Source organism: Crocodylus porosus, unplaced genomic scaffold (genome assembly GCF_001723895.1).
Source record: "Crocodylus porosus isolate Cpor-Errol unplaced genomic scaffold, CroPor_comp1, whole genome shotgun sequence".
NCBI classification, from domain to species: Eukaryota; Metazoa; Chordata; order Crocodylia; family Crocodylidae; genus Crocodylus; species Crocodylus porosus.
In genome coordinates this window covers 83201304-83215319 of record NW_017728906.1, presented here as the reverse complement: position 1 = coordinate 83215319, position 14016 = coordinate 83201304, and the positions used below count along the sequence as shown (strand labels likewise).

At 39.3% G+C, this 14016-nt stretch overlaps 1 protein-coding gene across 1 annotated transcript in view; it reads right to left on the bottom strand.

The window, feature by feature from the left end:
* Window positions 1-14016, bottom strand: part of ATP10A (ATPase phospholipid transporting 10A (putative)) — a 167955-nt gene that overhangs the window by 42332 nt on the left and 111607 nt on the right. The window contains 4 exon segments of the mRNA XM_019529445.1: window positions 7983-8235; window positions 9911-10044; window positions 11701-11832; window positions 11941-12047. Coding sequence (XP_019384990.1) covers window positions 7983-8235; window positions 9911-10044; window positions 11701-11832; window positions 11941-12047 — 626 coding nt within the window.

Below are 14016 nucleotides of genomic sequence, written 5' to 3'. Positions count from 1 at the left end.
GACTAGGAAAACAGACAGAGACCAGAAGTGCTCATACTGCTTATTTCAGTTACATGTTCTGAGATAAGAAATCCTGCATGCCTTGTTTTGTCTTGATATATTACCCTGTGCACAGATGTTTTCTTTAAGTAAACTGCCTGTATGTTTGTGTGTTATTTACTATTGTTTTGCTTCTCCAAGGTCATATTTTCTTCTCTTTTTCTGTCTTAAGTATAAATATACTTTTAAACTTATACAGTTCGAGAAATCCTTTGAAACAGAGAAGTGGCTGATTCCCCTTGCTGTATGGAATCTCCCTGTGATCACAGTATAGCCCTAAATAAAAAAGAGCTGGCTCTGTCAGTTCTGGTTCAACCACAACACAAAGTTTTATTTCTTCCACGGTGGGTTCTGCAGAAGAGCTGAATAAGCAGTGGTTCAGCTTCTGTGAGGGCTTGTCCACGTGGAGAATTTCAGTTGCCAACCACACTTTTTGTCCTACAGTGTAGGCAGGCCTTGGCTGATGCTGCTGTTCTGCTTGAAGTTTTTATGATTTTTCTGTCATTTCTAGGTGTTATTTTAGTTGCTCCTGGACTTTATGAATGTGGTGTACCCATTTGTAGCCTTGGGGTTGTCAGAGTCTATGGATAAAGTGGGATGCAACTGGCGATGGAAGCCAAAATTTGCAAAGAATGGGCTTTGTCCAGTTGAGACGTGCTCAGAATTCTTGTATGTGAATTTGTCAAGTGTTTGGAGTAAGCACCAGTTATTCTGTTGACAATTGAGGTAAAAATGGAGGTCTTGTTCTAAGACCTGATTTTCTCAGCCTGTTCATTTGTCTGGGAATGGTAGGCTGAAATGAGATGGGTGCAGACTATCAGTAGGGGAAGAATTTCAAGCCAACACTGGGAGATGAATGGGGATCCATACTCTGGTATGATGCAATCTGGGAGCCTGTAGAGGCAAACTATGTGGTCCAACTGTAACTGGACTGTATCTTTTTCTGACGGATGGCCCAGGTATGGAATGAAGTGGGCCATTTTGGAGAGTTGATCTGTTATGGTCAGGATCATAGAACAACTGAGACCAGCTCTAATTCCACCATGGAATTTCATCTTCCCATAGGCCCCACTAATATTGGTAAAGTTCAGCTGCTTTGTTCCAGTATTGCAAACCAGCAGGAAAGGGATGCATATATAGCAACAGTTCCCTGCCCAGGTGAAAACTCCTTAATATAGAACAGGGGTGGGCAATTATTTTGGGCAGAGGGCCACTTACTGAATTTTGGCAAGCCATTGAGGACTGCATGACAGGCAGCCAGGGGCAGATCAATATTAATTTTCTAAATTTGTTAGGGCTGGCAGGCCACATCTGGACCATGGGCTGCATTTTGCCTGCTCCTGATATAGAACTTTCACCAGGACCCAGTAAGGATCATCAAACATAATGGAGAAAGGAATGCTTCCCAGTCCTGGAGGCCAGGACTTTTGTGCTTCACCAGGGGGTAGGCCCAACTCAGGGGTCTCACTTTCACCTAATCCTTGAAGTAGGGTCTTGGCTGAGCTAGCAACAAAAGGTACCACTGGATCAGAAATCCCCTAAAGCACCAACAGTCCCTATCAGGTGTGAGAGAGGTGCACAGGACTATGTGGGATAGGCACAGAGCCCAGAGCAACCTCCTCCAACAGCTGCTAAGTCTCCTCACATTAGCACTGGCTATTCTCCTGAGGACACACCACTGGAGACTGTAGGAATTGGTTCTTGGGCAGCTGGGTTCTTGGGCAATTGCATCTATGTTCCCAGTACTCCTCAGATGAAAGCAAGCTGGTTCAGCTGGTCCAGCCAAGCCAGTCAGTCTCCCAAAGCTGTGGTATCCAACATAGGAAGGACTGAGGGCACCAGCACGGGATTAGGCTCTAGGACAAACTCTCTTCACTGAGTGGAGGAGGTCCAAGCAAACTGCCATGCCAGAGTGTGGGCAGCTGAGTGTGGGGCCACTCAGGGACTGACGTGCAGACCAAGGTCATGCGTGACCAGAAGTCAGAGGACAAAACTGGGCCAGAGAGTCAGGAGGCCAATTAGAGCATTAAGCCTAAAAGCATATTAAGCGAAGGGTACCAAAGGAATAGCTAGTACCAATGAAGTGAGTTAGGAAGCCAGGAGATCAAGCTGAGAAAAACGTCTAGGAGAAAGCCAGAGGGAGCACTACAGCAGTCATGGGTCAGGTAGAAATCTGTTCCCCAAATACTTGTTCTTGTTCAGGAGTTTATTTGTGGGAACTGAAAGGTCAGCTAACTGCAGCTGGCCATTCCAGTGACAAGGAGAGGGCAGAGAGTTAGGCCCCGTTGGAGGCTGCTGGGAAAACTTGATCAGTCTGCAGAAACAGCCTTGGGGTGGCAAGATGAGATGACTGCCTGTGCTAGACAGGCTGAGGCCCCAGGTTTAAGGCTGTAGCCTTGCATCAGTATGCTTTGTCATATTATTGGTAGCAAAGTGTGATTTAAGATGGCCTTTTGTTGCCTCTCAATAAAAAGTGGGTTGAGCAGGACAGAATGTGCTATGCATCAAAGCAGTGATAGCAAAAAAAGTCTGCATGTGTACAGAGCTGAATATTCCAATGATGCCAGAGGAAACCAGTGCCAAGACAGAGGTTATGTAGCCATAGTGCAATTTCCTTTGGCTGACAGAGCACACCCATAATCGATCAAATCAGTCTGCATCTTAGAATTGCTCTTGGATTCCTGGTTGATGCTAAGCTGTCACATAGTAGGATCCCTGAGTAATATATTGTACCGTCTCCAGTTGGCTAGGATACTCTTCCCCATGGTTGGGGAAGATGATCAGGGTTCCACTAATCATGCCTTTTGCCACCTTCAGCCTAAACTAAAGGAATGCATGAACATGTGTACAGGAATATATGAACATGAAACCATCAGGTCCCTAGGAAACCACTATTTCAAATTCTGTAGCATGTTCCATCTATGACATCTGTTACAACAAACATATCAAATCTGCCTTTGCGAAACACATAAGAAACTAACCTGGGTGCCTAGTGTGAAGATTGGCCTTGACAACTCCATTCCTCAGACAAAACTTAACTCTGGCATAAAGGTAAAGCTCATCTCCGCAAGAGAACAATTTTCTTAAGAGGCTTATCTGAATCTATCCCATAAGGCACCTCAACAACTTCAACTCAAGCAGAGGTCACATATTCTAAACCCTGCCTTCTCAGACATAGGAGCAAGCATAATTTAATAAAATAAAATCCTATCAAAACAAAATACTATGCTGTACACAAAATTCTCTCTCAAGAGAGAGGAGGAGGAGATAAAATGAATTCCATATCATAAATATCAGTCATGTTTCTTAATGCACTTCTGGAAGGCAGTGAAGTCCTGATGAGTGCGGTTAAGAACCTGCATAAAACAGGAAAAAGGAAACAAACCTTTGGATGAATTCAGAGTCTGCAATAACATTTGTAATATATCATAGGTCCCAGAACAAAGCTTGGGAGGCTGTAGCCAGCCTACTAGACAGTTAGTTAGCCATATTATATTCTTTTATTACCCACAAAAATGATAAACTATTTCTAAAGAACATTGTGGTTGCCATGTTGCCATGTTAAGCGCTCCTAAATTTGGAAATCTCAGAACTAGAGTTTGCAAGCTTAATTCAGTCCCTTTGCACACATGCATTGTGATATAGCTTCAATTATATGCTCATACTATCTATTCACAGGACCATGCCTCATTTAGCACAGGGAAAGGGTGGTACTCATTTAATCAACAGCTAGGTAGTATCTTATTTTTCCTCATTGTTCAATATGTGGCCCTAGTTCTTATTTATTGCTAATTCAATTACTGCTCTGAAGACTGATTTATTCATTTCCTTACAGACTTTTCTATGATACACCTGCAAATGGATCTGTATCCTTCACAAACACTAATTAATGTACCTTTTCAGAACTGAGATAATGGGAGCAGGTATTATTTCAATTAACCAATGGATAATTTAGCCATAGAGATTAAGGTCACGAGTATCCGGTAATTTTAAGAGCCTGGGTAGCGATACCTTGCACCTGATTTTTTTCGCAGTACACAGCCCTGCTTAACACTTTCTATATTCAAATCCCACCACCTATTTACTTCAGTTGCAAATATGCATGCTTATCCCTTATGAAATCAGATCCCCAGGTTTCAAGTGGGGCAGCCATAAAAAAAATTAGGAATGCCCACTTAATGAATACTTCTGAAAAGTCTGACTTAAGCAACCTGTTTAACATCAAATAAAAACTCTGTTGCAGAGGCAGAAATAAAATCCAGTTCTTTAGGGCAACTGCCTTAGCTATGAGACTTTTCATTCTTTGCCTCCAAATATTCATCTCATTCACTGTACACCTATCCTGTCCTCCTATTGTAGCTGGTGAAGCGGAGATCCCACAAACAACAGTCTGCTTCAGTGCACAACCTTTACTCATTTCCAGAGCAGGTTTACCTTGTGCCCTGAATGAGGCATAAGCCCCACAGAAATAAGTCAGTGTTCAAGTGATTGAAGACTGCATCATAATAGCTTCAGAGAAGAGGGCTCAACCAATTCCAATGTTCTTCTCTCTCAACCAATGGTACTTCACTCTATCTATTACTCTGGCAGGATTTCAGCCTCAGTCTTCTGACCACTGATCATAGTGGCAGTCTCCTTGTGCAACAAGACCCAGTTCTAGTCTTTCACCCAATCAGTCTGAGTTTTCCCTCCTGGCTCTCCATCACAGGTTTTTTGGGTTTTTTTTGCCAAATAAGTCCCAGATTTCTCTCATTTCCCCTTCTATTCAGCTACAAGGGGACCAAGTATGTCCAGTTGCTGTGTGGGGATCCTGCATATTTGGAGCTGGCCAGTTTTTGAAGCCATGTGCATGCTGACTAAGGAGAGAATGTTCTGAAATGTAAGTGCTAGAGTTGATGAAACTCTATTGAACATGTCCCAACAGATTTTTCAGAGGTTTAGAATGTGGTCATGTTTGAGGGTATTGTCATGGAGAAAGAAAATAGCCTGTGGCACATGTTAATTTAAATACGTGATGGAATTTTATCTTAGATCCCCCCCAAACTGTGCATACTGCTGTGCCAGATGTTCAAGATCTGGCCTGGCAGGACATGCAGTTTTTGAGATCTGGGATAAAATTGCTCAGATCTCATTGTGGGTCTGCAGGCGTCTTGGGATCCTGGGATCAGGTAACTGCTCTGTGAGACCTGACTCCCCATGTGCCCAGACTTTATAAAGGTAAGCTGGGCAGGCCAGTGTCACAGAGCTGACCCCCAATACAAGGCTGCCTGCATGCCTTTATGCTTGCTGGCATGTGGGGAGCCCAGCATCAGGGAGCTGCTTGCAGATCCTGGGTTCCCTGTGTGCCTGGACCTTTAAAGGTGCACTGGGCATGCTGGGGAGCTGAAGAGCATTAATCACATGATAAATGTAGCATTTGCAAGGACACGCCTCTAACAGAATGAATGCTCTCCTGGCAAATGTTATGCCTCTTTTGTCCACAGCATGGGAAAACTAAAGAATATTAAAGGATCACCAGAATGAACCAGTGGCAAAACAATATTTCTGCCTTTCAGCCTCTCAAGAATGGCTGCACTGAAGTGTCCTGACTGATTTCTCAAAGAAAACACAATTCAGCCTGAAACAGACACCCAACATGGAAAATGGCTAAAGTTTTACGAGGTATACACAAGGAAAATCAGGGGCTTCTACTGGGAAGTGTCAGATCATTTCAGCTGTTGGAAGTGATGGCAACTCTGACTGTAACATGCTCAGAATAGAATTTCTAACTCAGGTATGTCAGCTCTCCCAAACCAGCATGTAGAAAATGAATTGTAGACTTCAGCATCTGAATAATCTAGCAACAATTTTAAATCAGATCTTGCCATGATGTCTACATTAATCTCTTTATCTTAGAGGTTAGTCACAATTTGGTTCCAAGTGTCAAACTATTATGACTGAAGGAATTACTAGGGATGCTGGGAAAAGACACAGGCCTTTAAAATATAAGACATATAACTATCCCTACGTTTTACTTGGGTTTGTGCATCTTTGATCAGCTTTTAACTTGCATATACAACCACGCAGAATCATTTAAAAGGTATAAGATTTGAGAGTTCTCTATACATAATTTTAACCCACAACCAGAAATGGCTACGCATTCTGGACAGAATCAGTTAAATACACTCCAAGCAAAGCCCATGAAGAACTGCTGGCTTCTAGTCTATACTAAGGGAAAGTTGATGATAAATCCTTTGGAATTAAGCATAGGGTTAGCAAGTTTTACAGATGTGTTCCCTGGCAGGAAAAAGGATGCAAAAGAGCTTTTACCATATTTAAACAAGAAATTAATCAATAAGTAGAAAAACAAGATATGATTGGCGTGACTTTCCAGAAAGAATGGTTCTGGAAATTTTGTGTCAGCTTAGACTACAAATAAAATCAAGACTAGATAATAGCTGACAAAAGATAATAGGAAAAAAAAAATCCTTGGTTAGTTTATTTTACGTTGCGTATTTGATGGTACTATTATGTTTACAGAGTGTCACTGTTTTTAATTATCATTATCCTCACTTTTGTTGAGTCCAAATTCACTTTTGGAAAGTAGGTACAGATTTAAAAACAAGAAACAAATTTTAAGACCAAATATTTGAAGCAAGACCTAAGTTCAGGATTCTGTTTTTGCTCTACAGCAGCAAATGAAATCAAACTCATAAAATGCTGTCTTTCCTGTACTATTTTAGCTATAACTCCATTGATTCTTGCAAGGAACATAGTACACCCTGAAATCAGTAGCTACCAAGCAAACAAAAAAGAATGAAGAAAGGCACTGTGCTCTATTGTTCAGTGTAAGGAACTAGAGGCTGGAGACATGTTTTAGAGTTAAATTTTATTTCTGTCTCTGTTTTAATGCATGCCCTTGGGAAACTACAACTTCTATGTGTTAATTTTCTCAGTTGTACTTTTTAGATAATACAATACCATATACCAAATTTTTTGGGGAAAAGTGCTGTATGTGTTAAAATATTAGGTCTATTTTAAAACAGTGCTAATAATATTCATTCTGTAATTTAAAGCTCAGCTGTACTTTGTTACTAGCTTTGGAGCTTATGCAATTTTAAATTCATTTTTAAAAGTTATGATTCATTGTTAATGAATCTCACTTAGTCCTTTTCTGGTATGTTGGCTCAACTCTGAAAATGATTGTCAAGAAAAGTATATAGTCAGCAATATTAACTGCACGGTCAGCAATATTAACATGCAAATAAACTTAACTGCTACATTTAGAAAGCCAATATAATATCTATCAATATTTTCATGTAGGCAATTCAGAACAGGAAGTCAGAATAGGAATTTAGAACTTAAAATGTTTAAAGTCAAAAAGGACAGACAAAATGATAGGAGGAAAATAAAAATTTCACAACATAAGCAATCAATAATTTTAATAAAGGTGCTTAGTCACGTTAGTCTGAAGTCAAGCAGAAGAAAGATCAGGGTGGCACTGTAGGGAGTCTTTACACATGCTCCTGGAGGGGGAGTGGGGGAGGGTTTGCTTTCACTAGAGAGGCTTCAAGAACTTCTCTAATTAAATTGCATGCAGCATCTCATCTTCAAAAATGACAGCTGGGTACTTCAAAGCTCATCAAATGAGCTTTAGTTCAAGCTCCCCCACCTCCATTTTGAAACTCAGGGACACTGATACACGAGCCATGGAGGCTGCAATTACCATGCTCCAGCAGACTCGATTAATCAAGTCTGCTCCAATGCGCTGTAACTGCAGTGCGTCAGAGCACTGTCCCCACACATCTACAGGCACACTTAGACAGTCACAGGGTTACATTCTCAAGGCAAAAAATTACTGTAATGTAAGCTAAGAACAGAATTTCCATGTTGCTTTTATGTTACAGTTACTTTAGTGTATACGCTAGAATGAAATATAACCATTAGACAATAAATGGGCTCACCATTAGCATCATGAGAATATTCTATGCCAGAAACTGTGCATCTCCGGAAAACCATCTTATTCTCGGTAAGAGTACCAGTCTTGTCTGAGAATATATACTGTATCTGACCTAAGTCTTCTGTAATGTTTAAAGCTCGGCACTGTAGCTGAGAATCTGTTTCTTCATCATACAAATCCTTGTCTTGATGGATGAAGTATACCTGACATATTTTAACTATTTCAATGGATACATACAAAGAAATTGGAATCAGAACCTAAAACACACAAACATAGACTAATTAGAAGAGCATGGATACATTGAACTGGTTATAATCTAATCAATTTTATAGTAGACTAGAGTCACAAAGAGTTGATGGACTATACTGTACCTTTAAGAGTTTAAATAGTCTTAGAGTCAATATATGCAGTTATTAGAATGTTTGAAAAGAGTTTACTGTGACAGATTAGAAAAGCTTATTGTAGAACCAAAATCCATAATTATGTCTGGAAGTGTGATTACCAAGGTTTTGATAGAAGCAAACATTTTCAGGCTAGCAAGTTGAGCTTGAAAGTAGCTAGGAAAGGAAAAGAGAAAGAGGAAAAAACACAGAGTATAGTCAGAATTCTGCAAATGCAAAAGAATATCTTATATCAAAAAGGGATAAATAGTCCCAAAATTTATCCTGTGTAATAACAGGCTGGTACTAAATTAGCTTTCCAGGAATAGGAATGTTAAAATGAACAGTGTTAGGTTCCGTAGAAAAGTAATCTTTTCAGGCTCTGCTTTTGTGTAGCAGTTTAACTGAATGAAGAACAGGTTTTGTAATTGTTGAAGAAAGTGTTGTAGTAAGAGGTTTTTCCAGAATAGATTTTCAGCAATTTCTTGGCGATTTTCAAAAAAAGCCATGAGCAACATAATTTATAGCTGAATGCTGCCTTGCAGATGTTTCTCAGTACAGAAATTCTGGGTTACATCCGGTATTTAGTGTAATGAATTAAATTTGGGGGATAAATTAGAGCATATATAAGTAGCAAGTGTGGTAGTTTAAATGAAACTGTAGTAAAGGAGTGTGTATCTAAATAATTCTGTCTTGAATTATTCTATTAAAAGAGAATACCCTCCTTTAAACTATATTAAAGGAGTGTATATTTAAATAAGCAATAGGCAAATCCCAGTACATTTCAGAATCATAAGTTATTTCAGAATCATTTAAGACCAGATACTAATTGGCCTATAAGGTTGCTCTACTTAGGTGATTCAGTGCCTAAGATTCAGGTGTCTTACCACAAGAGGGTGAAGCATACCAACAGGGTTAGGCACCTAGATTTCTTATATATTGACATGTCGCAGGGATGTTCTATATTATCCAGTCATTCAGCACAGAGGCACCTACAGTGCGCTCAACAGTAAATTCTGAATCAAATCTCGGAAGTTTTTAAAGAGATAAATGGCAGATCTCTTCTGTTACTTGCATTCTGAAATCACCAATAATTTACATTTATGTGTTTCTCCACCATAAGTGGGTTACAGGGCTTCTGTGCCTGGCATTCAATGAGTGTGTGACTGTTGAGTATCCTAAACACCACATACTTCATCTTAACCCTTCCTGTCTTATTAAGAAGAATACTGTTCCTAGAGCCTTTATAGCAAAAACTCAAAAAGTGTACTTTTTGTAGCTCTGTTACAGGCAACAGAGCCATGCAACTTGCAGTAGCTGAGGATTTGAGTCTTTATAATTTGGGGGGGTTTATACTTTGTCACTGTTAGCTGCTGAGTAGAACCTTTCTTTAATGATGCCTCTTTATTTTTCAGGATATGTAATCATTTATTTCTCACATGTCTAACTGCATTGTGATTTAAATACTTCATCAGCTCCCCAAGTTCTCTATCTATCCATCCATCCTTCCATCCCTTGTAAAGATAAAGAACTATTAGATACAACTTTTTACCTGAAAAACTATTATCATTGTCAAAAATAAATAGACTGAAGCTAGAACAGGGGACAAATAGTTGCCATCAGGTCCTGGAACATCGAACACTGGTTTCTTCTTCTCACTGAACTGCCAGACCCAAAGGCCATGACCTGAGGAAGAATTGAAATAGATGAAAACTCAAATGAACTCCTGGAAAAAAAAAATTATGTTGCATAGATTTTACCTGAGAGGTAATAAGCAGAGAAAACATGGCTTGTGCTTTTATCTGATTTTTTAAGGAAATATGAAATATAAAAAAAGACTTGAAGGCCACACTTATTTTCTGCATTTGAAATGTGGATCTTGTTTGACTTCAAAGGCACCAGGATGACTACAGAGCTAGTGAAATGATGATATCTTGAGTTAGTAGATAGAAGCTGAGAAAATGAGAGCTGAAAAGATTTATTCAGACTTTTACAAACTCTTTATCTATTGTATTTTCTTTTTAATACCTAATTAAAGTCAGGGAATTTAAACAGGTATTAAAATGTTCACATTTTGTAGAACATATGCTTTTATTGAAGACGTAAGAAGCACACTCTGAAAACTAAGACATGAAAGTTCCAATTTCCAATTTTTTGAGACATGCAAGTTTTTCAGCTCATGCAGAAAGGACTTGAGCTGGTATCCCTGATATTTCAAAGGTTTTAAGGAAGCAATGAAAAACCTAAAACTTAGGGTGGGGGGGAGGAGGAGTTAATACCCCAAACACTTTCAGGTTATATTTTTTTGCCATATAAACATTTTGCCATCCAACCTTTACATCCAGTTCTCATGTAGAGACACAAAATCATGCAAATCACAAACCAGAATCCAAACTACCTTAACTCTGCCCCTTAAAAATTTTCTAAGTTTTAATGTGACTCGTTACATTGAGATGGACTTTTATATCAGCTTTTAATATTATACCTCTGGCTACTTATATACAATAATAGACAAAACAAGTTCCTGTTTTAGTCTAACAAAGCCAGGAAAAGGTTCTTGTGATAGCCTTGTTTACTCTTCGTTAACACATTGCCTTGGCATCTGACTAATGATACGCTAAATTCAGTTGCACTTCATTATAATTTGATTTCAAGTTGACTGTTATTTGAAGGAGAATGCTACCAAAGATAGAGTGTTGTCATCAGCATAATGGTCCACAAAATGTGTGAGAAGCAAGGATTCTTACTGATATCTTTTACTAGACAACTGTATAGCTGAGAGAGTTGCTGGACAAGCTTTTGGGCATCAACAAATAGAGTTTAGGAAGAATACTTTATGCTTGAAATCTTGTGCAACAGCACTCCCAGCTATGCTGTTTTTCCAGTAAAAGATATCACTAAAAATCCTTATTCCTTGTACTAATGGTGGAGGCACCTGGCCATACAGTTTTCTAATAATATATCTATATCATTACTAGAGAATTGTATACATTTGATTACTATGATTAGGAGGTTAATATTTAGATAGGCTTAGGTATCTACAGTTTATTATTAAAAATAATTTAAGTAGCAAGGGAGATGGACAAATAGTGAATTCTTGTTAATTTACATATGGGAGAATTTGTATTTTTTCAGATTCCCTGCCAATGACCTTCCAATTATCATTTGGTCACTACTGCATAATTCATCATTAATTCATTCTCCTTGGAGTGGTGAACCAACCAGAGTTCACTGTTCATCAGTCAAGAAATAGAAAATGTGTATTTTTAATATTGCAAAGCAAAGCACATGGATTTTAGGGAGGGATGTGCTCCTTAGCTTTAATTTTTAACAACAACTTACCAATGGCAGAAAAAAGGCACATAACTATAAGTATGAGAACACACCAAAGGACATCAATATTCATCTGTCTTTCAAGCTTACTGCGTTTGTAACGTGGTCCACTGTTATTTAACAAAGCTTTGGTCTCATGCCCTGTAGAAAAAATATTACATTAAGCAACAGAATATAGAATATTTTTAAAAATCTAAAAATCCTACAAAATTTGAATATGGGAGGTAAAACATAAAAGACAACTTTTACCTGCATAAATCACAATCCCAGTAACCTCTTCTGTATTCCGAATAGTACATCCACGCAACAAAAGGTTTTCTTTATATAACCCGTCCCTGTTTCCATTTGTATGAATACTGCAAAACATTTAATCAACAAAACTCAGCACTGGATTTTGAAACATTTATGACCAGATGCTATTCCATCTAATATGTACCAGTGTGAATGTAGAGATCCTATTCCATCCTGCTCAAGCTGCTGAACAGCTGTTAATATAAAAGGTGTGCAGACCTGCCTCTTAACTGCCTTTTTGTGACATGGTTTGAAGGATAAGATAACAACAAGTTATCTAGGCTTGGTTTTCTAGGTGGCTTGGTTTTCTAGAACTTGCAGCGAGTAGAACAGGAATATATTCAGGCATATAAGTCCACTTGAATGCATAAATGTGGAGTAGGATCAAACCCCTAGTTTATTTTACCATGTTACAAATGCTTAATCAAAAGTCATGGAGTATCCCCAGAACTTTAGAAATCTTATTCCAACCTAGTACACTCACTTGATTGTAAAGGACTCGGAAGCAGTCCTGACACCAAAAATTCTTCAAATAAAGGAAGTGAAGGGAAAAGGGAATGAATATATGAGTGACAGTAAAGGGACTATATTACAAATACCTTCTATTCCTTGATTTATACAGAAGCAATGGCATGCACCTTATGCATGGCATGTCAAATGGAGAAGTTCTATGTCTGTATAATTAATGGTGTAAGCAAATTTTGTTTGTTAAAATTCTTTATTAATCCAAATATATTGTTGGAAGAGATGTTAGATGCCCTTCCTCAGGTCTGGGAAAAAGCAGGTACAGCCTAAGATAAGTACCAAGTAAAGCAATTTTTAATTCCATGATGTAAATGAAAACTGTCACTAAGAAAAGGCAAAGAGGGCCATAAACCTATGGAGCAAAGAGATGTTATGAGAAGTAGCTACATAGGGAAGTAGGGCTAGAAGGGATCTCAAAAGGTCATCTAGTCTGGTCCCCTGGTCAAGGTAGGATCATCCCAGCCAAGTATCTGTTCAACCTGCTCTTGAAATTTGCAGGGATGGAGATTCCACTTCTCTAGGTAGCCTGTTCCAATGCTTGACTGCCCTCACAGGAGAAAGTTCCTCTTAATCTCAACCCAAATTTCCACTGCTGTAGTTTGAGGCCATTGCTCCTAGTTTTTTCTCCTATGGCCACAGAGAAAAGCCGATCTCCATTCTCTCTATGATCAACCTTCAGCTATTTGAAGACTGTTACCAAACCCCACCTGAGTCTTCTCCTCTCCAGACTAAATAACTATGTCTTCAGCCTTTCTTCATAAATCATGCCCCTAGGCCTCAAATAATTTGTGGCTTTCTGCTGGACACTTTCAAATCTGTCCACACCCTTCTTGAAGTGTGTAGCCCAAAACAGGACACACTGCTCCAGGTGAGGCCTTACCAGTGCTGAGAGAGAGGAAGAATCACTTCTCTCCATTTGCAAGTGACAGTTCTGTTAATATAACTTAGTATACTGGTGGCCCTTTTTTTATCTTATCAAGAGCACTGTTAGCTTGTATTTACCTTAGGGCCTCTCTACACATGCAGGTAAAGGCATAATAGGATCAAATTAGCAATCCACATGATGGCACTCTGCAGAACAAACAATCTAGGGCATGTTTACAAATGCTTGGGGGAAGTGGGGGCCGGCGCTCTAATTAAAGTGCCCACAGTGTCTTGTGTATTAAGCATCCCATGCTTCAAAATGGCAGCAGGGACACTTTAAGTAAAGCTCACTTGACAAACCTTAGTTAAAGCGCCGCCACTGCCATTTTGAAGCACAGGGACATTGAATACATGAGATGCAGAGGCTGCTGTAGTGCATGAATTAGCATGCTCCAGCAGACTCAATTAATTGAGTCTGCTCTGACTAGAGGTGTACTAATAGAGATTTTGGGGGCTGATACCAATAGCCAATTTTGATTAAATGACTTGGGCTCTGTGCAGCTCCACGGCTCTGCAGGAAGCCCTGCAGCCAGCCTGGCAGCAGCACGAGAAAGCAGGCTCTGCCCAAGAAAGCAGTGAGCCCGA